The sequence below is a fragment of the Phoenix dactylifera genome, chromosome 11, assembly GCF_051530095.1.
Source record: "Phoenix dactylifera cultivar Ajwa chromosome 11, Ajwa_hap1_PhDact_Kaust_v1.1, whole genome shotgun sequence".
NCBI lineage: Eukaryota > Viridiplantae > Streptophyta > Magnoliopsida > Arecales > Arecaceae > Phoenix > Phoenix dactylifera.
Window position 1 is genome coordinate 3,406,879 of NC_143200.1, and position 21,746 is coordinate 3,428,624.

At 38.7% G+C, this 21,746-nt stretch overlaps 2 protein-coding genes and 1 long non-coding RNA gene across 3 annotated transcripts; 2 read left to right on the forward strand and 1 right to left on the reverse strand.

Moving 5' to 3' along the window:
- Positions 1-5,228: 5,228 nt before the first annotated feature.
- On the forward strand, positions 5,229-9,794 carry LOC103710619 (70 kDa peptidyl-prolyl isomerase-like). Its single transcript, XM_008796435.6, has 13 exons — positions 5,229-5,650; positions 5,811-5,897; positions 7,085-7,345; positions 7,433-7,507; positions 7,602-7,682; positions 7,783-7,977; positions 8,065-8,154; positions 8,245-8,420; positions 8,512-8,634; positions 8,731-8,877; positions 8,980-9,107; positions 9,194-9,314; positions 9,438-9,794. The coding sequence occupies exons 1-13, from the start codon at positions 5,464-5,466 to the stop codon at positions 9,486-9,488; spliced, it is 1,722 nt and encodes a 573-aa protein (XP_008794657.3). The 5' UTR covers positions 5,229-5,463; the 3' UTR covers positions 9,489-9,794.
- A 2,154-nt stretch (positions 9,795-11,948) lies between these two features.
- On the forward strand, positions 11,949-12,272 carry LOC148700568 (uncharacterized). Its single transcript, XR_015971017.1, has 2 exons — positions 11,949-12,084; positions 12,167-12,272. It is a non-coding gene; the product is annotated as an uncharacterized LOC148700568 (long non-coding RNA).
- Positions 12,214-20,434, reverse strand: LOC103710618 (FK506-binding protein 2-like). Its single transcript, XM_008796434.6, has 6 exons — positions 20,277-20,434; positions 20,114-20,163; positions 17,934-17,996; positions 14,879-14,969; positions 12,720-12,824; positions 12,214-12,558 (listed from the first exon to the last, which is right to left on the reverse strand). The coding sequence occupies exons 1-6, from the start codon at positions 20,329-20,331 to the stop codon at positions 12,464-12,466; spliced, it is 459 nt and encodes a 152-aa protein (XP_008794656.3). The 5' UTR covers positions 20,332-20,434; the 3' UTR covers positions 12,214-12,463.
- Between the last annotated feature and the right edge of the window lie 1,312 nt (positions 20,435-21,746).

Genomic DNA, 21,746 nt, shown 5'->3' on the forward strand with positions numbered 1-21,746 from the left:
CCAGCTAGAAATTATGGTTTTTTTTTTTTTTGAAAATGCCTTTCGGCTTTTAGATAGAATGGAGTGAGGTATTTTCTTTATTAAGTGCATAACATGTATTTTACATAACTTTTTTTAAGAAAGTAGTTGCTTAACCAAATATAAGCCATTCTAAAATGTGCAAAGCATCAACTTTCTAAAAGAAATTATTTTAATGAAAAAAAATTCTTTCTGTGAATGAAATGAATCCTAAAATATAACCTATTCCCACCACCTTTCCCTCGATGGAAGCCACCACCTCACGCTGCCAACCCACACTCATCTGCTAATAATACGCTTTCTCTACCCAGTCGAATAATAATGATTTAGGGCTCGTTTGGTTCGCGGAAAAAGAAGGGGGAAAATTGTGGTCAACGGAAAAGTAATGAGATGCCTCTTGTTTAGTTGGAGTTTTCAAAGGAGAGAGATGAAAAAGTTGTATTCCCATTGGAATATGATTCACACATTTCATGAAAAAGTCTTTCCCATGAGGCGGGAATCACTTTATTTTTATTTTTTTTCTCAAAAAGGCCCTTCAGCATTAAAGAAGCATTAAAGAGGCATTAAAAACCTAATTTTTATTAAGGGCACAATAGGAATTATACATAATTTTCTCATGAAAGTGGATGGCCAAACCAAACATAAGCACTTTGGAAATTTGTCACTTTCCCATTGTCAACCAAACATGCCAAAAGTACTTTCCTAAGCATCCTCTTCTTAGAAATTTGTTTCCCAAGAATCATATTTCTAGGAGAGAAAATGCTTCCCGCTAACCAAACGAGCCCCTAATCAGCAGATTATGTGGATATCACAAGGCTCTTTATGGGTTCAAATGGGCCCCATGGGCCTGGTCTCATATGGCGGATTGTTTTTTTTCATTGCACCAAACCCGATTGCTCTCTTGTAACCCAAAAAATCTGATTCCTTTCTTTTTTGTTGTACTTATACAATCCTCCATTGGAATTGCTAGACCTGAGATTGCCTTTGCACTTTGTAGAGCTCGTTATTTGGGAGTTAAATATCATGAAAAAGTTGGCCAACTTTTCTATTGACTAACTTATCCATGCTCATCTAAAAAAAAAATGATATTACTAAGTTACTTTTTCATGAGCATCATTTATCTATAAAATAGGTGGAAATACTTCTCACCTAAAAGATGAGTAAATTAGTTTCCCATTAACCGGTAAAGTGGCTCTATTTTTGTTCCTAAAATATCTTTATAATAATATACTAACAAATCCTAACCTCTCACTTGCTCTTTATATTTATATAGAACCCTAACCTAAGCGGCACCGCTGCAATCCCCACCTAATTTCTGGCTGCAACATCTACAAATTCTGGTGAGTCCTTTCATTTCTTTTTATTAAGTTCCTATGATTGATTTGGTGAGATTCCTACGTTTTTGTTATTTGAAGCTGGCGTTGATAAGCAAAGGGGAAAAAAAATTGCCTTTAGGAAAGGAAATTGATCATTTGGGTCCAGGAATGTTATAATCTGTCATTATGTATAGTAATTTTTTTAACAACCTGATCTTTTCTTGTACCATTGCTTACCTTTGGTATGAGAAAATTGAGCTTCAATCATAAAGGAACAATATATGATAAGTGTGCAAATCGGATCTACAAGCATAAAAGACATAATGGGAAATGCTGATATATCTTAGCAACTTATCCGAGAATGTAATAATGCAAAAAAAATATGGATAATAGGTTTCAAAGCCACTTTCTAATGCATAAAAGAATATAGTTGAATTAGTTTCATGCCAAAATATTGCCCGGATAATACTTATCTAGAAAAATATAGATCCTCGAAAAAAAAAATTTCACGCCCTCCAAAGAATGAGCTCATAAAGTATGTCAATATATGCAACTTCTTTGCATGCTTTCTTATAAGTTGACTGGCTTTTATTTGTAACATGCATCTTCCTCTTTTATCTGCATGCTTTCTTAGATTCTATTTGGGCTGGTTGTTCGGATGACGCATTTCATTTTCTTGGACCTCATCTTATGGAACTAGAAAGAAACACACAGTGACATGATCTAGTATAGAATCTGAATCCAACCCATGCCATATATAAGAGAGTTGTGTTGGATTCTCTCTCTTCTTTTAGGTGAGTTGTATCTCTCTCTCTTTCTCTCTGTCTTTGCAAACCTCCTAGCTATGGTGTGATAACATCAGGATTACTTATATCCTGTTTTCCATACAAGAACCAAGTACAAACAATCAGATGTAGGCTTCACTTCGACAATTGTTCAGGGTTTTTTTTTTTTCCTGTGAAACGGCAGCTCACACACGCCGGATGTGAGTACAACCAATAAAATTAGAAAAAAACATATAACACAGAGACTAGAGCACAAACGCATGGTTACCCCTGATGAATCATTCTGAGTGATGGGCCGCAAATGAGGCCACCTAGTCGGCCGCAAATCAAGTCTTCAATTTCCAAGAGATAAGCTTACCATGGTTCTACCAGTCTCGATTGTAGGAGACAGAAGGTTCAATGCCAAGTTAGCTTCAATTCAAGAATTGTTGGTTCCATGACCACCTATATTAATTATAAAAGCCTATTTCCTTAGTTATCATCAGCTTCTAGAACAAATATTTTTGTATTCAAATACTATGAGAAGATAAAGAACCATGAGAGAGAGAGAGATCAACCACATTCAAACCTAATTCATCTTTCTTTTCATCCTTTCCACCCAATCAGCCATACTACATGGGCAACTCATGGTTCCGGATTTACTAAAGTTTGGTTGTATCTTTCATTTAAAATAGGGAAATAACAATTTTCTTCATTTAGACAAAAATCGAGAAGAAAAAAATAATATTGGGAGAAGATGGATGGTTTTGAACATGTTTGATCAAAGAAGTGGAATGTGGATAATTTTTAACAATATTTTTTGACGATACATATGCAATTTTGATTCTAATGTTTTTATTTTCTTCGAGTTGACCCAAGTAGTCAAAATATTTATATTTACTATCTCATTGGCATAAATTATATTTGGCAATGCTTCCGTGATTTCAAGTGAAGGAACTTGCAAGTGTTCCAGCAAAGAAGATATATAAATTGAAAGAAAAAGAGTCTGATCCATAGAACAGGTTGGCAAGTGATTATAAAGTTTGTCAATAATATGTAATCACCAGGTTGTTTAATGAATAATCGACAAGTGGAGTCATTCTATGGGTATTTTTGCTATGTATTATTAACTATTTCGAGTTTTTGCCTAATGACAAATTTTGTCATTATATATAAATTGAATTATAAGCCATTCATTTTTCTACCCATGTATTTGATGATTTCAAAAAATCTACGATTCATTAGTATTTTTTGTTTATATAATATTAACATCTTTGTAAATCTCATACCTGTTTTTATTTACAAACCTAAAAACTCATTTTGAACGGGCAGTTAGTCGGTAGAGTACCATTCTTATTCTATTTTATTTTTAAACAAAAGTGCAAAATCCAATGAAAAAAATATGTTTGGTTATTATATTTCTATTTCTATTTTATCAACAACTTCTATTATTTATAAAAAAATAAAAATAAAATTTTTTTACTTCCATTTTTTTTTAAAAAATAAATTTTTATCTTTCTCACCCTATCCTCACCCAACCATACTAGCTCTCTAGGCCTCACAAGCCATCTCTCAATCTGATATCGGGCTATGCCTCATTTTCAATCACGTAGTTGGCCCCATTCTTATATTTTTTGTTTTTTACTTCTTCGACTGTCTCTGTACTTGATGTAAAGCTCTACTATGACACTAGCCTCATCACTACTCCTCCCTCATCGCGAATGCTCATAGTTAAAAAAAATAAAAAATAACGAGCGAACTAAATATATTTTTTGTTGTCAGAAATTTTATAAAGTAGAAATAAAATTCATGCTTTTTAATTTATTTTAAAATTAAAGGAGACAATTGTGCCAGCCACAGCCTAAATGGTTTTCTTTTCTGTTCCTCTTGCGGATCCATTTTTTTTTTTTTTTTTGGTAAAAAGCGGTTACTCATTCATATAAGTCTAACCTGAGTACACCCATCTAAATCGCGTGAAAGTAAAGACAACAAAGCAGAGGGGACATCTGAATCCAACGTTCACAAAAAGTACCCGGAGTGCCGGGCGACGTAAGAGGCAACCCAATCTGCAGCCCTGTTCGCCTCCCTAAACACATGAAAAGCCTGAAAGCCGCCCATCGTCTGAGCCATCCTGCGTGTCTCCCGGATAAGGGGGTGACCATCACCATACCTGTCCACCCCCCGGATCCAGTCAATCACCACCACAGAGTCTCCCTCAAGAAACACCCGCTCCACACCAAGCACCTGCCTAGCATAAGATAACCCCTCCCAGGCAGCTCGCAGCTCTGCCTCAACAACCGTGAGCCCAGGAGTCCGGCGCCCACCTGCAACAATCATCCTCCCATGATGGTCTCTGATCACAAAGCTGATCCCTCCAGTCACGCCATCCGCTGACCTGCTACCGTCGAAATTTACCTTGAGATAGCCTGGGGGTGGGGGTACCCAAGAAACAAGGGCAAAACGTGGCGCTAAAATAGCGTGAGTACCCCAGGTGTCCCTGTCTATCCCAGAGGAAATCACAACAGAAGTCGCGATAATCTCTCTCGCATGACGCTCTGCTCTGTCTACCACCATCCACGGAAGCGATCGCCTCCCCTCGAAAATACTAGCATTCCTGTCCAACCAAATATGGTAGGACAGGTATGCCCTAAGAATCCCATCCTCAACAGATCTAGGACACCTCATGGAATCTCTCAATAGCTGCAACAGGTCCTGAGCTGAAGCCATCGAGACAGGTAGTGGAGCCGATGACCTCCGCCATATCTCATAGGCCCTGGGGCACGACAGAAGGACATGCTCGATGGTCTCCTCACTATCACCACATACCTCGCAATGCTGAGGTACTCGCATACCGCGCCGGACCAATAGACTCCTGGTCGGAAGGCATCCCCAAGCCACCTTCCAGATGAAGAGTGCCACTCGGGGATGAATCCGTAGCCTCCATATCCAACCACCCGCAATCTGTCGACCTGGCTCCCTACTGAACAGAGCGAGAAGATCTCTGACCCGCACTTGCGGATCCATTTGATAAATTCGGTTTACCAAAAAAAAAAAAAAAACACCTTTTGAGCCCCGCCCGGCACACGTGACGGCCGTAACGGGATAAAAACCCTAACCGCACGTATTAAAAAAACAAGAAAAAAAAAGGGGGCACCCTCTAGAAGCATCGGGGCCCTTCGTATCGGTCTCGGCCCTTTGGAACTCTCCAGAAGACCACGAAACCGTCTTCTCGCCCCTATAACCCCTTGCCCTCTCCTCACTCTCTTCTCGCCCAATCCAATCCGATACGATCCGATCGGTCTCCGCCACCACTCGCCATTGATTGCTCGCTGCGTAGGAATCCGTAGAGGTTTGGAGGTGTAGGAATGGACGAGGACTTCGATCTCCGGGCGGGCGATGAGATGATGAACGAGGACGCCATGGATTTCGCCGACGAGAGCCCCGTCCTCAAAGTTGGGGAGGAGAAGGAGATCGGGAAGCAGGGCCTCAAGAAGAAGCTCGTCAAGGAGGGCGAGGTCTGGGACACCCCCGAGGTCGGCGACGAGGTCGAAGGTATAGTCAAAAGGCCGTTTTGGATCCAAGTCTCTTCTATCTTTCTTACTCTTCTGCCGGTTCTTCCATGGGTTTTTGGGATGTGGGTGTTGTTTATTTAGTGTTTTCCTGTTAGCTTCTTTGAAAAAAAAAAAATGATCTGTGAGGTTTTGGATTGCAGTGCACTACACTGGAACGCTGCTCGATGGGACAAAGTTTGATTCGAGCCGTGATCGGGGGACGCCGTTCAAGTTTAAGCTTGGACAAGGTGGGATTTCTCTCCTCCATTGGATTTGATTTCTGTTTGATTGATCTTTGAGGTTTTAGGAGTGATGTGAAGACGTGCAGAAACTTTAAACTTCGAACTGGTGTGCTCTTTTTACTTAACTGAAGTGTGTGTGTGTGTGTGTGTGTGTGTGTGTGTGTGTGTGTATATAGATTGGATGATGCTTCTGAAATAGAGAATTGAATGTAAGGTTTATTTATAAGATTTGGCAGGCATGGATCATGTTGATTATATAAATGTACATGTAAGACGATCCTCTCAGAGATCTGTACGTAAATTAAGAAAGTTGGAAGCTACATCTGGATGGGTGCATATCTTTTGATTCGATAACTTTTTTATATAGGCTTAAACTTATGGCAGGAACAATAGATGGTAATTGTCTTTCTTGTTGACAAATACTAGATCTTTGTTCCTGGACTTGTAGTATAATCCTCCGTGGGTTTGACGAATTGGTAGAAAAGAAAATTAGATGGACTCTGTGTTTTCTTTTCATTATTTTGTTACGTACCTCTCAGTGTGCATTCATTTAAAAAGCTCGTATCTGTCCAATATCTTGTCTGATCAAATAATCCATTGTGTTTTGAGGGTGAAATTTCCCATTAAGCCTCCTGTAAACTGGATTTTTATGTCTAGTTTTGGCTATTTAGGGTTGTGACTTGGTTAACGTGTCTTTTTTCCATGGTATAATTAGTAAGATTCTCGACTTCCGTAAGCTAGGTATGCTATATTCTGCATCTTATTTGCCTAAAGTCAAAACCACGAGAAAACAATTATAATGTGACGTACAAATCTTTTTTTAATAAAATAAAGAAGTTATCATTTCTGGTTAGTGTTTTTTAAGAATTTCGATATATGGTCAATGTAAGGAAACAACAAAGCATGCAATTATCTAGATTTGAAAATGCTTAGGCAAGTGAAAATTTGGACGTTGAGGCAAAAGTTCTGTAAATTTTTAGAATCTACTTACGTAGGAGTCATATCTTGCACTTATAGAAACTTGTCTTATTATTATTATTTTTTTTTGATTGTTAAACCAAAATTTTTGGCGTGGCCAAAGGCTTCAGCCAATTACCTTTTTTGAGTACTCCTGTGGGAACCTGTAGTTCTAGTTTCGCTTTAGGATTTTCTTTCACTTCCTAAAATCTTTGGTTTCTTTTTTACTATTGCAGGCCAAGTGATAAAGGGATGGGATCAAGGTATCAAGACGATGAAGAAGGGTGAGAATGCCATCTTCACCATCCCTCCTGAGTTAGCTTATGGTGAATCTGGCTCGCCTCCCACCATTCCGCCCAATGCCACTCTCCAATTTGATGTTGAACTGCTCTCCTGGTCAAGCGTTAAGGACATATGCAAAGATGGAGGCATTATCAAGAAGATCTTGAAAGAAGGGGAAAAATGGGAGAATCCTAAAGATCTTGATGAAGTACTTGGTATATTCTGTTGCTCCCAATTTCTTGTCATTTCCATTATACTTCTGCCTTGCTTCTGAAACTGACAACTCCCTTGTATGAATGTAGTGAAATATGAGGCCCGGCTTGAGGATGGAACTGTAATATCAAAATCTGAGGGAGTAGAGTTCACTGTCAAAGATGGTAGGTATCGTTCATTGATATTGTTCATGTAGTCTGTTAGTAAACTGGTAAGTATAGTAACCTTAACCTAACAGGAATATGTTTTTGGAGCCAGGGTTCTTCTGTCCTGCATTGGCTAAAGCTGTGAAAACGATGAAGAAGGCTGAAAAGGTGCTCCTTACTGTGAAGCCACAATGTAAGTTTGTAGCACAGTTAATTCAAAATGCACTCCTGTTCGGATGCTCAATTAGTTCTTATTTGTAAGACCTTTGTTTTGAAATCTTTCTTGAGGACAGATGCGTTTGGTGAGAAGGGTAGACCCGCTTCTGGTGATGAGGGTGCTGTGCCGCCAAATGCCACCCTTAATGTGGAGCTTGAATTAGTCTCTTGGAAGACTGTTACAGAGATAGGGGATGATAAGAAGATCCTTAAGAAAATTCTTAAGGAAGGCGAGGGATATGAACGTCCAAATGAAGGCGCTGTTGTGACAGGTGATAATTTAGTGCAATGATTTCTTCCAAGTCCATATGTTTGTCATATATTTGGATTCTAATTTTATTTGATTTTGGTGTTGGCAGTGAAATTGATTGGGAAACTTCAAGATGGGACTGTGTTCGTGAAGAAGGGTTATGATGATGAAGCACCATTTGAGTTCAAGACTGATGAAGGTAAAGCCTATCTCATTGTTCTGTGCATTTGTTTCTTATTTATCTTTTTCGCATGATGACAAGAGTCCATGCAAATTGTTACGGACACAGAACAAGCCATTGAGGGTCTGGACCGAGCTGTGATTACCATGAAAAAGGGGGAAGTCGCTTGTATCACAATTCCACCTGAGTATGCATTCTCTTCCACTGAATTAAAGCAGGATCTTGCAGTGATTCCACCAAACTCCACTGTGATTTATGAGGTTGAGCTTGTATCCTTTCTTAAGGTATATGCCTGATCTTGTTCCCACTAGCTCGATTGCGACAGCGTGCGAGAATAATACTCCGGAGAGTAATGTAATAACTTCTTGCTTTCAGGAGAAAGAGTCTTGGGACATGAACAATGCAGAGAAGATTGAAGCAGCTTGTAAGAAGAAAGAAGAAGGAAATGCGCTTTTCAAAGCGGGCAAATATGCAAGAGCTTCCAAGCGATATGAGAAGGTACTTGTCGTACTTGGGTATTTTGTTAAGTGTATGCCCTTCTTTAGCCTGCTTGTTACGGTTTGTTGATTCTATTTTTTAATTTTTTTCATACAGGGTGCGAAGTTTATCGAGTATGATAGCTCATTTAGCGACGAGGAAAAGCAGCAGTCAAAAGTGCTGAAGATTACATGCAACCTCAACGATGCAGCTTGCAAGCTTAAGCTCAAAGACTACAAGCAGGCAGAGAAGCTTTGCACAAAGGTACTGATGATTGATTTGCAACCTATCATCAGAGAATTGCTACGGCACGTCTCTCTTTTATTATTATCTTCTGAATATGCGAATGTTGGGAAAAATTATCAGGTATTGGAGCTTGATAGCAGGAACGTAAAGGCCTTGTACCGAAGGGCCCAAGCTTATATTCAGCTCGCAGATCTGGATTTGGCAGAGCTGGACATTAAGAAAGCTCTTGAGATTGATCCTGACAATAGGTATGCACACCGGCAAGGATCCGCCTCATCCTCTGCTTATTTCTAAATGACAATATTGACAGTCTTCTGATTCTTTGTGGCCTTAGGGATGTGAAGTTGGAATACAGAACTCTGAAGGAGAAGGTGAAGGAGTATAACAAGAAAGATGCCAAATTCTACGGGAACATGTTTGCCAAGATGAGCAAATTAGAGAATATGGAAGCCCATGTAAGGCATCCAAACTTTGGAAAATCATCCATAATTGATGCCTGTTTCTGATGCTTCGTCATTAGGCAATGCATATAGCTGCATTTCTAACTTAAGTTTTTTACTTTTGGTTGATGGTACAAGGCTGCATCAAAGCCGGAGACAGAGCGCATGAGCATTGACAGTGCAGCTTGAGCTGATAATGAAGCTGAGCGGGTTTTGTGAGTGGCTTCCTTTTTGTGGTTAAGCTGCTTCTTTTGGAGTTTTAAGTTAGATTGCTTGATTATGAAGCCTCAGAGAAATTGCTATAAAGTTGTTATATTTGATGCACCGAGTAGTGATCTAAAAATATTTAGAAATTAGCGACATTCTAAGTATTAGTGGTCGAGAGTGCAAAACGTAATCTTGCTGCTTCTCGAATTGACAGACCACTTAATGATTTCTTCCAAGCGATCTTTTTTTTTTTATATATATATTTGTTTCTCTTGTGGTTTTGCTTTATGTTGCTGGTTTAGTAGTTTAGTTGGTCTCCGAAACTGGTGGTGGTGATACTAGGTTAACATCAGTCTCCGCCCATTTGTTAGGCCAGGGAGGTCGGGCATGACTGGATTTAGCTGGGATGAGGATCAAAATGCTAGAGCCTGCGTGATTGCCTGCTGCATTTATTTTTTTTGTAGCGAGAGCATCTTTAGTTGTTGCAGGCTAGAATCCTCGGCTGGCTGGCTTCGGAAAGTGTGACCACGTATCTTAATACGTTTCCCATATGGGAAGATACAAATTGTTCATGGGAGGTGTCATGCGAGAGGTGAGGGCGGAGCTCCGTGAGAGAGGGGTTTTTGTTGTTAAGAGGGTTTTGTTTTTCTTATGTGGGGATGTGTGCGACATGACGTGTGCAAGAGTTGTTGAGGTCTTTTCATTTTTTTTCTTTTTATTTTTTGCCCTTTTTGTGATTCGGAGTAAAGAACGGTATATGCCCAAATGTGCGTATGTATGGTCGTGTGAGACGTGGCGCAGATACCTGCACAAAAATCCCAATGCCTTTGTTTGATCGTCTCCTTACTCTTTGAAAACGAAAAGACCTTTTTTGTCGTCTATTGATTTCTTCGGCTTCATGATTTGGATTTTTTGGCTCTTCCAGTCGCACAGATTGGCGGCTGTCCCAAGCCCCAAAATCCTGTACTAGGGTTTGTAACAGTATTTTATGCTTCAGATTGGTATTTGCAAACTATTTATTTTTAGTTAATTTTTAATATTTTTTTATTGATTTTAAAACGAGATGGAAGTGATTACTCCTTGAGGCTTCACCCCTCCTAAACAAAAATCCTTGGGACAATGATTAAACACTAACTTTGGACTGCTAGCTGTCACTGAGAATTTGCTATATATGATTGGCATGGATGGATAACAAATTGAAGCAGGATTGCAGGAACTTTGCAAGGTCATTTTTCCCAAGCTCCAAAATGATGGTTTGGGAAATGTTCGGAATCCGAAAACTTGATTAGAGAAAAAAAGAAAATATAGTTCTCTTACCTCTCTGAGGAAATATCTGATCAAGGAAGCTAGCATAGTGTGTATCGACTTGCTTCGAGCTCATAGGTTTGTCCAGTCCCTAAGAATGCAGGAACTTCCATAATGTGCTTGAGAAGGACAATGAGGTCCTAGGGATTCGCACTCTCAAGATTGTTAGATCACATTCCAAAAAGTTGAGGTTGGCCTCACTAATTCTTAACTCGGTCACTCCCACCTATGTGGGAAATATAAGATGGGTGGCATAATCGAGTGGTATGTTATTTTCGAAAGTCATGTTAGGTAGCTTTGGGTTACAATTCAAAGATTGCACAGCTCGGTCAAAGCTTATTGACATCCCCATGCAACAGGTGTATGAGTGTCAATTTTCTGAATGTGAACAGATGGTGGAATACTGTATCTCATCGAGAGCTTATTTCCTCCCTATCTTTTGTGATTCGATCTGCTCAAGTCCACCAGTTCTGCATGGTCCATGGGCAGAAACGAAATTGTGGGAAACGGGAGCAGCTCTGATGCGCAACACCTCTCAGATTTATAAGTTCATCACTCAGGATTCATTGGAATTTGCTGATAAAAAGCTTGGTTTTGGACTTTAGAGCGGTCAGAAGCAGCCTAGAACATGTGCTGCTTCAATGTTCAGCGACCACAAGGGTGTGCCAGCTGATGCCAATTCATCATTGCGGTCGCCATTCATTTGGCTCTAAGAGAGGAACACAAGAGGAAGGAGCTAGCGAAGAAATTTACAGGGCATACCCGAGTTCTTTTCCTGCATGACTCTTCTCTCAGGATCAATTTAGGCACTTCAGACAAAAAGGTATCGGTAGAATCTTAAGGTTGGTGCAAGGCATTTCTCCCCAGCTACGGTTCCTTTGGCAGAGCTATGAGCAGCTGCATGGAAGCTTGATCTATGCAACCGACATTGTCAGAGCGTATGGTTCGGTGGTGGCTCCATCACCGCAGCTAGATGCAATTCTGAGTGATAATCATCCACTTCTATTCTAATACCTCACATACTTCCTCCAAAGCCAATCAGCTAGCAGGTAGAGGTCCTTCCCAGCTTAACAGATCTTCTCAAAACTGATTGGAACGGTTGTTTGCAGTGTTACAGTGTTAGCCACTGCAAACCGTCTGGAATGTAAACCGCGGACATGCGCAGTTGAGGGATCCAGTCAAGATAATGGCAACTAACATAGGATGTGTGTCAAGCTGCACCTACTCTAGTAGAGAAACCCATGCGCATGGTTCGACCTTGGGAGCCTTGCAGGTATGGTTAGGGTTGCGCAAGTTACCACATTCCTTACCCCCTTTTACCATCATCCTGTCATGTTTGTGTGATGTAAAAACAGGTATTGCATGTTATGATATACTTGTGAAACCCATGCATGGACTAAACTTATGTGAGCAAAGTCTGCTAGCTGAAATATTGAAGATCAAAGTGCCGCATAAGGTGAAGAATGAACCTCTCGCACCATATGACAAATCATTTCTCAAAGATAAAGATTGCTGCTACATAGGTCCTATGCCGAAATGCCACAATTTTTATATCCTGTCATACTGAGTTGTGTCCATCTAATTTAGGGGTGCACTCCTCTTGGTGGAAGGTAACCAAAGTTGGAAGATCAAAATGCCATACTCCTACAGAACTATAGCTCACTATTGCCCTTTGCGGATTTGTCTCCATCTAATGTCTTCCCATTCACGGCCACAAGCTCTGTGTCGAATATAAGTGTCGCTCCACCTGTCAGTTTTCAGGATCATTTCAGAGAAGTATTCAAAAAAACTATCATGGAGATTGAATATGAGACTAGTGAAAGAAAATGATATATATCTTCTATCTTCAGGATAGTTCCCTTCTACGTTTTACGGTAATCATCATCAGGTAAAAAAATAAATATATACCTGGGATGGTCGGAGGGGATCCTTGAGCTCCATAGCCAAGTTTTGCAGGTATCTTTAGCTTCCGTTTTTCACCCACGCACATCCCCAGAAGACCTTGGTCCCACCCTATGGAGCAGTATTATCTTAGTTCATGGATGAGTGAAATAGTTCTATCAAAATTAAATGTACAAGTCCTCAATAACTGAATGAGTGAAAAGCATACAAGAAAAGCTAATGGATTAATTATTATGACACAATCAACATCTTAAATTATTATGATCCAATCGATATCAATTTAAGACAAAAATATTGTGCTTCTGGTGCTGTTAATATTAAAAGCAAGCTTTATACAGTTTGATAGATGTGGAACTGAGAGAAACCTCTCACATCTAGATATCAATCTCTGCTCTTCTTAGGACAGCTTCTAGCTCTTTGTTTGGGAAAAAAAGGAACGAAAAACTAAGAAAGTGGGAAAATTAAACCTTTCCTGTTATCATGTTGAGTATCGCATTATAGGCAAGATCATATTATAGGTGCAAATTTGATCAAAAGCATGATCAAATAGCAAATAGCACATCTTGTTGAAATAGCAGCTACAATTATGTAAGCAATTAAAACCCATTGACATTTCAGGGGACTTATCGAGGAAGCTTAACAATGTGCTAGGAATTATGCACATTAGAGCACACTGGCAAAATTTACGATGAAATATTTGAAAGTTTGCTAGAGGTGACTGCAAATGCTTCATAATTAGGAGTTCCTTGTCTCAGAGGATAATTCCCTCCTCTTCCTCCCATCTCTCCATATCTACCCTCTTCCTCCCTTCATTCTCTAGCTCTCTCACTCAATTTATCACCAAACCCCATAGCACTCCATCCCAAACTCTTCTGAACCAAAGACATCCTTGTATGTTCCTTTGTAGGAGGATAGAGGGGAGAAACTTGGTTTGTAGACATAACTGAGAGATGGATTGGTTCTTCAGACCAAGGCGAAGTTTACGAACTAGGGATGGAGTTGGGTCAAGGATGCAATTGTCGAGGGGGCAGAGACAAATTATAGGGAAGAAGCAAAGGAGATAAACTTTGGGAGGGATAGTCCAATGGACAAATATAGTGAAAAGAGACATGGGTAACAATGTACAAGAGTTGAAAAGAAACAAGGGGGGTATACTTGGAGACTGCTATTCTTTTCCTGAAGGAACCAAAGGGAATGGTTTTCTGTCTAGCTGTTCCACTTTTGATGTTGGCTGTGGTAATTTTTAGGTGCAGCAAGCAGGCTTGGGAAGTCAAGACTTGGATACTTAGATTCCCTCCAGAATATTTGAGAGGTCTTTTTCTTAATAGAAAGGAAATACTCTCATTATCATCCTACAATTACGGTCTTCAAATTATGAGGAGGCTAACATGCTCACTCTCCTATAGTAAAAGATTTAGAGGTACCCAATGAACTGCCATCGTATCTGCCCCTTGAGTCAAGAAATCCAATAACATTTCTTGCCTCTCTTCTCTCAGCTCTCCTCTTTCCATCCTCCTCCTTTTTCCCAATCCATTTTATTTGGCTTCAATTTCATTCATCCTTTCCAAATGGAATGATGTTAGTGCTAAATTTTGTTGACTGCCATAAAGATTGGAAATCCATGACAGGTTCGACTCTGATTATCAAAAATGCCCCAACTTTGGTAGGTGAAATTATTGACTTGGTCAAGTTGGGATCTTTATGTTATATTCAATATATTTATTACACAGAAATGTGATACTATCATATATGGTTATTCTTATAATTTTGAAAAGCAAACAAGAATAAAAAATAAAAAAATAGCGTAGCTCATCTATGTGCATGGCAACGTGTAAACAAATAATAAATAGGTTATAGCAATTGTAACTTCTTTACAAAGCACCCAAGCCTAATGACAACAAATTTCAAAGTTCAGAGAAATACAGACGTTAAAAAACTTTTCCAGATGATATTGGATTGAAGGATAACATAAGAGGGGCGAGGCTGGGGTTCCTTGTTGCTATCTTGCTCCCATTTTTCCCAAGGATGGATGGAGTCCTTAAATATAAATGGTATTTATTTTATCTGTCACCCATATTTAATGGTATGCCTTTCTTCTTGCTATACATCTTTAGACATTGTTTAAAGAGAAATTAACACAAGGAATGGATTATCAGAAGACATACCTTTGATCACTTGGCCACTACCTAGTTCGAATTCAATTGGGTCGCCTCTTTCAAAGCTGGAATCAAATACTGTTCCATCAGTGAGAGTCCCCTGCAACATCAATTACCAGTGGTTGAGAAAATGAAGAAAGAGAAGTTTCAGAGTAAGAAGGGGAAACAGTAGTTTCATTCTTTCTTTCTATTTCTAAATGCGAGAAGTCTGTACATGGGGCAAATGAAATAAAATAAAAGTTAGAGGCTTGAATATTGAGGAGAGCCCAACCAGACCCTCCAAGACCAAACATCAATTAAAAACATTGCATCAAAAAGAGCTTCAGACTCCCACCCAAACCCTTAGCTTCTCAAAAAAGAAACAAGAGGGGAAAATAATGAAAAAATACAACAAATACCCCTAAAAGAAAACATAACTCCTGAGGGGTACCAACAATACCCAGAAAAAAAGCCAAAGCAGAACATCCATACGCTTAAAACCGGAGACTCAAGCTACATGGTAGGTGGGTGGTCAAGCAAATTAAATGGATGAGTGAGGCACAGCCTTGAAGTAGCAGACATTGAGCAACAAGGTTCGGGTTTGGCCTCATGAGCAGATCCTTAATGGTGGGGTAGCACTGACAAGACGGTAGGTGCTAGGCAAATAGGAGGCTGGGCTAGCTTGGTGTGGTGGCATTGCACAATGGAGAGGTGCAAGAAGAGAGAAGAGAAAAGAAGAAAAGGAAGGAAGAGAAAGCAAGCCATGATGCTAGCAGCCAGCCTCTTGATGTTTAGTACGAGTCAAGAAACCAAGTAATTAACTCCTATCTAAAGTACTTGGTCATGTTTAAGTCCATAAACCTATCTCTTCAAAAGCATATAAAAGTGCATACATCTGGACCATTTAAAATAGAAAATCCAACAGCTAGAAAAATGCAAGGGCTAGATGTCTTCTCCTCTCAAGAGAAAATAGTCCATCTCTCTATTTATGAATTCAACATCCACCCATGGGTCATTGTTAATATTCAGGCCAAACAAGACCATCAATACTATGGACCTATATATTAATTAAACTTTTTTATTTTCTTTCTTCAAAAGGTTCTAACCTTGTGCAAATTTATTTGATCAGACAAGCATGGAATGGTGGTGAAAGAGATTGTCCATGACAAAGGCATATAGATAAGGATAAAGCACTAGCATATTTATGTGAGCACAGTATTTCATTTTAGCTGTTTCATAATGGTTGGAATATAATAAAATATCTAGAAGAGCATAAAGGTCCAATCCTTGGCTGCCCTGTTAGGGAGAAACAGATAGTTAAGCTAAACCCAGGACTATAAGGAAACTATTTGTCACATAACAGTGGTCGCATGTGTTCCATACATGATTAGGGATCAGGTGCCTTCATGGAGCCTTATACTGTAGTCATGTGTCCACATAAATACATATCTACTCTCTCATTGTTGTCATCCATCTACCTTGATAGTATATTGTGATCAAACAAGTGAAAAATTAACATCCTCTCACCAATATTGTGTACCCTACTAATTAAATGAATTTGCACAAGAGAAAATGTTACAGAAAAATAAAAAATTGTTTAATTACTCTTTAAGACCACAATATTTAATACTTTCTTGTGCTTGTTAATCTACCTACTCCTAATTATGCCATCTTTTGATATACCAGTTTGCCTTGCTTTTTTTTCATTTTATTGATAACTGTGAATTCCAAACACTAAGTGCATGCCCTATGTTCCTGTTCCACACTATATCATGAACTCCCTTTGTTAGTTCTAATTTTATGTGGACATAACCTTCATATCATTTTCTCAGTGCATCTCAACCATTGACCCCTCTCTTGTTTTAAAACTTGGCCTTTGCTCCATACAACTTCCCCCATCTCTCTTATGTTCCCCCTATTGTCTCAAACTCTCAATTCTCCACAATCACAATATCTTCCTAAAATCATTAAACATACCAGGATGAAATAAAACACCTATGGCTACATTAATGGAACTTGAAACATTTTTCAAAATACTTAATTAGGATCATTTGCTAGTGGGTTTTGCTCAAGTATATGTCAATGATGAGAATGCCCCCATGGTGATTTAGATGACAAACATGGTATACTTCATTGCAATAGTTATTGCTCGCACATGACCACTCCATTGTATAAAATTTAAAAATACTTTTCATGTACAATGATCTTACGATAGAGATTCCTATTCCATGATAATTGTTAATAATGTGTGCAACATAACTCCAAACTCGCCTCTCACTGGTCATGCCTGCCTCATAGATAATTAAACCGCTAATGGAGCTCCTTTTCAGATTTGACCTCCCAATGGCAAGCCACTTTTTCGTCCCTTGTGCAGTGATCAACTCATCATTGGCCCTTTCTCCCCTTTACTTTCCCTGCAAACGCCATAGCATAAGATCTTTGCTGCATCTTGTACTGCATCAACGAAATCACTGCTTGCTTGTTTCTCCCATCATATTCATCTTCCTTCAGGTTTGATCTTTCAACTATGTTGATCAGATTGCACATTCAACTTATAGACACTCAATTATCTCAGCCAGCTCTCAATAAATCCCTTATCTCTTGACAGTGCAAAAGGTAAGATGCCACTCACTAGTGATTTTAGAACTAAGACCAAGAAATGTGCGGTGGCATGAGATCGCTTTCGAGTTTAGTTAGTGTTAGCATGTTCTTCATGACCTCTAAATTAACTCTCTGGCTTGTTTGTTGCCTCTTGATGAGCAGTGACTTTTGGATAAAGATTTGCCCACTTCTCTCTATCATGAATTGTGAGGTTCTAAACAATCAAATAAACCATGAGGCTGAGAGCTTCTCAATTCCTGCTTATTATCTATAGTATATTATAAGACCATGGTGGATTACACAACGCAACTATATTAACCCTGACCCATTAGTCTTACTCAGTAGGTCCAGGAGAAGGAAGGCAAATAGAAAAAAGACAAAGAAAACAAAACATATATAGTGGAATATTTGAATCTCAGAGATCCTAATTTGTTATCTATTGCAGCATCCATTGTACAGATACATAAATTACATCACTACTTACACGATAGTGTACTTTAATGCTGTCACCTTTGTGAGCTTGGATGCTGCATGACTCCGGCTTGTACTGCAGATACAAAAGCCAAAGTAAATAAATAGATAGATATAATAGTGCAAACAACAAAGTTGGAAGCCCTAGGTATAAAAAATATATATTCTACTAGATCTGCATATTTTAGCAACTTGTGTGATCACATTAACTTTTGGGGCCTGAATGCTGCAAGATTGAAACTCGTACCAGGAACAAGAGAAACCAAATCGTATTACAAGACAATTGCAATAGCGCAAACAAGAGAAACTAAAGATCCAAGAAACAACATATTTTACATGGCATGTGTATCTTTAAGTTTGTACAGGTATATTGTGTAACTCATGGATTTCCAGTAATGGATTAGCACATACTGAAAGAAATCTAAGTACATCTGACAGAAGGGTCATGATTTTTTTTTTTTACTTAGTATATGAAAATATCCATCTCAATTCAGCATGGTGATCTATGGCAAATTAGTCATTTTACATGACTTAGTATACCTAATGATAGAGCTTGCTGGGTAGTAGAACTGGTTACAAAGTCATCTCCAAAGATGAAGATAAGTTCAGATATCAATCTGCTTCCACCTGAACCATAATAAAATGTTGCAGCAACATCTTGAAGCCTTATAAAGAACAACAAGAAATGTACACCTTTTCTTTTTTCTCTTCTAGAGTGAATTTAGCATGTGTCAACTACTACAGATGCATGCTGCATTATTTTCCCCACTTTAGCATTTTATGGACACATAAGTATCCTTTTATTTGTAGTATACCACTGTAGCATATCCTCTTCTAAGCAGCTGCCACACATGGTACCACATGATGAAGGAATGTCTTGGAGATGGACAGCATAGAAAAAATTAAAATCAGCAGTTAACAATGCATGGAAATCTTAGCAAAAGACTTCTTCCTGAGGATTAATTCAACAAAATGCAAGAACAAAACCTGCAAAACTTTGCTGGAGAAAGCAATAGTTCCTCCAACTGCATGAAAAATGTCCTAGTTCTTTGGAACTGATAACAGGAAAAAATGACAAATAGAACAATCTATGGAGTGGAGAACAGATTTGTTGTTGCATTACAGGTTGATCTTAGTCCTCTCCCTTATCAAGAAGGATGATTACTGATTGTTGCTCAAAGCAGAAAAATAGCACCTAACAAAGGGCTGATTCTGCCCTTAATCAGTCCCTTAGAAAAAAAAGTACTGCAGCTAGGATTCTTGTAGCAGAGAAAGAATGTACTTTATGTTAAGAATACACTTGACATCCTTCCTAGCTGGTCCCAACCAATTCAGTAGCGTGCAACAGCATCCAATACAACCAATCAGACCTTTGGATCTAGCAGCGAACTTATCTGCTTAGAAGATTAGCATAAACCTCACAACTGCAACCACCGCCATGTACATCATGCAATGCAAAATTGTTGCATATCATTGCACTTATCGGATTGATGAACTTAACGCCAAGCATACCTCTCCAAAATCACGGTTTTTTGGGTTTTTATATGCAGAAAAGTTTCCATCACTCTTTCCATGAAGGTAATTAAAGAATTTAGGTTGTCCTCACTGCATTTACTTAATCAGACCTTTTACACCCATTAAAGTAAAATTGGTAACTAGCTATGTGATCTAACTTATCCCTCCATGTTATTTGAAAATTATAATATCTTTGATCTTTCATCAGACTGTACAAACTACAAAACCTAACCATTCTCCCCTGCATGTAATACCCCTCAACAGAGTAACATCTACATTATAAAAGGAAAAAAAACATTTCAACCAACATATGATACAACTCTAATCCTTATCATTAACAACGAATCTCTAAAAAAAAAAAAAAATCTAAAGGAAACAAAAAATCAAATATTATCTCATCCGGTAGGGAAAAGAATCTTTTCTTGAACCAAAATCCAAACTAATCTATATTCGTTCAAGTAAGATCTAATTCTTTGATTGACAACGGATCCCAAAAATATGATGTTAAAAAAATACTATCATTGTCTCATATCATTAAAGAAAAAAAAACCCTCACTTTTTAACCAAAAATTCAATCTAATCTAATATCTATTCACCCCCAGCATTTAGAAGTTATAGATTTGGAATATGACAGCCGAAACAATGGAATTATCGAAAGAAATGGAGATAAATATTTACTTTCACACCGATCTGGAGCTCCGTTACATCGCCGGATTTCTTCGCGGAAACTAAAGAAAACAAGAGCAGATCAGATGGAACAAATCTCGAGAATATCGAGGAGATCGGATCGCATGATTCGAAGAAAAAGAAATCTAGGAGTAAGACTGCAGTGATATCTCACCAACAAGCAGGATTAAAGAGGCGGCGAAAACGACCCAGAGATGAAGGTTCGCCATGGTTTTCTTTTCTCGCTCGAAGCCGGCAGCCTTCCGGATGTTCTCGACTCCGCTGTTATGGAAGAGGCCTGCTAAGATATAATGCTCCGGCGGAGCATAGTTAAGTTCCAAGTTCCATCGTTACACTTTTCTCTGTCGTGGCGCAACCAATTGCCGACTGCCACATCAGATGGGTAACAAAGTGGACCAGTGGACGAAGATAACACAGAATAAAAAGGTTCAGAATAATTAGATTAAATAAAGTAAACTCCAGGGGGAAATGAAGGATTAAATTATTCCACCTTTTGTTGGGGTAAGTTGTCCATATACTAAATGGGATAACTAGGCTGGGAAGAAGAAAAGGGTGAAGTATTTATTATTTTTTTCTGAAATTCATATTCTATCTTAATGAGAAGTGATTCATATCCGAGTTTTTTTTTTTTTTTTATGAGCCGGAAAAGCAATACTATTCTAGTACGAATATATCCAATAAAATTAAAAAATAAAATGGCATAAAGAGGACAAAAATTAGTGTCATAATCAATCCATAAAATGCTATGTAAAAAACAATCTGGTCCTTTAACTTTCGATAGACATAAATAGTTCGAAAGAAGCACAGATTTCTACTAATCTTTATATATTCTACAACAAGGGATGTGATTTATCAAAGCAAACTAGTCTTTTGACTTCTAATAGACACATATAGCTTGAAAGGAGGCATGGCTCCCTACTAATCTTCATATATCCTGCAACAAGGGATGTCGATCCACCAAAGCAATCTAGTCTTTAACTTCTGATAGACATATATATAGCTCGAAAGAAGGCACGGGTCCCTACTAATCTTCCTGCAACAAGGAATGTTGGTCTACCAACCACGCCTATCTCACAATCTACCCAAATGATTGTTTGGATGATAAGAGAAGGAACAAGTCAAAAGATTTATTCATCCCCATTCTGCTTCCAAACACAAGATCAGAGACTAGCACCAAGACGGCCAAGATACCGCAGCTTCGACAGACATTGTTGTTGATTAATATCTGCTTCATCTGTGACATTATTTGTTTGATTCTGAAGACTGTTTCCTCACTTAAGGCTGTAGATATATTCTCTCTTCCTACCCAAAATCCCCTCATACGTTCTTAATGTGGAGCTAAGTTAACCCCTCGGATGAACTAGCAACATCTATATCAAGTCTTTTCTTCTTGGGTTCCAAGCATTCTTGCAAGAACAAAGACATCAATCCATCATTACAAGCTAAAAGCTAATCCGAGCTTGAGCAGCTGAGCTGGGGAACGGAGAAAGATCTAAATGCTTTTAAGGTGTTCTATCACTAAACTTTTTTTTGATCAATATATTTATTGTGAGGACAGGGTTTCTTCATTTAACAGTAAATTGGAAGGCTAAAGAAAAGAAATCTCATCAGACATTCAGACTAT

What these genes read in the sequence shown, in the direction of transcription:
- LOC103710619 (XM_008796435.6), top strand. Translation starts at nt 5,464, where the DNA reads ATGGACGAGGACTTCGATCTCCGGGCGGGCGATGAGATGATGAACGAG. An exon ending in CTTCCAAGCGATATGAGAAG is followed by an intron (nt 8,635 to 8,730) that starts GTACTTGTCGTA and finishes TTTTTCATACAG; the next exon opens with GGTGCGAAGTTTATCGAGTA. An exon ending in TAGAGAATATGGAAGCCCAT is followed by an intron (nt 9,315 to 9,437) that starts GTAAGGCATCCA and finishes TGATGGTACAAG; the next exon opens with GCTGCATCAAAGCCGGAGAC.
- LOC103710618 (XM_008796434.6), bottom strand. Translation starts at nt 20,331, where the DNA reads ATGGCGAACCTTCATCTCTGGGTCGTTTTCGCCGCCTCTTTAATCCTG. An exon ending in GCATTAAAGTACACTATCGT is followed by an intron (nt 14,970 to 17,933) that starts GTAAGTAGTGAT and finishes TTGATGTTGCAG; the next exon opens with GGGACTCTCACTGATGGAAC. An exon ending in ATCCCCTCCGACCATCCCAG is followed by an intron (nt 12,559 to 12,719) that starts GTATATATTTAT and finishes GAAAACTGACAG; the next exon opens with GTGGAGCGACACTTATATTC.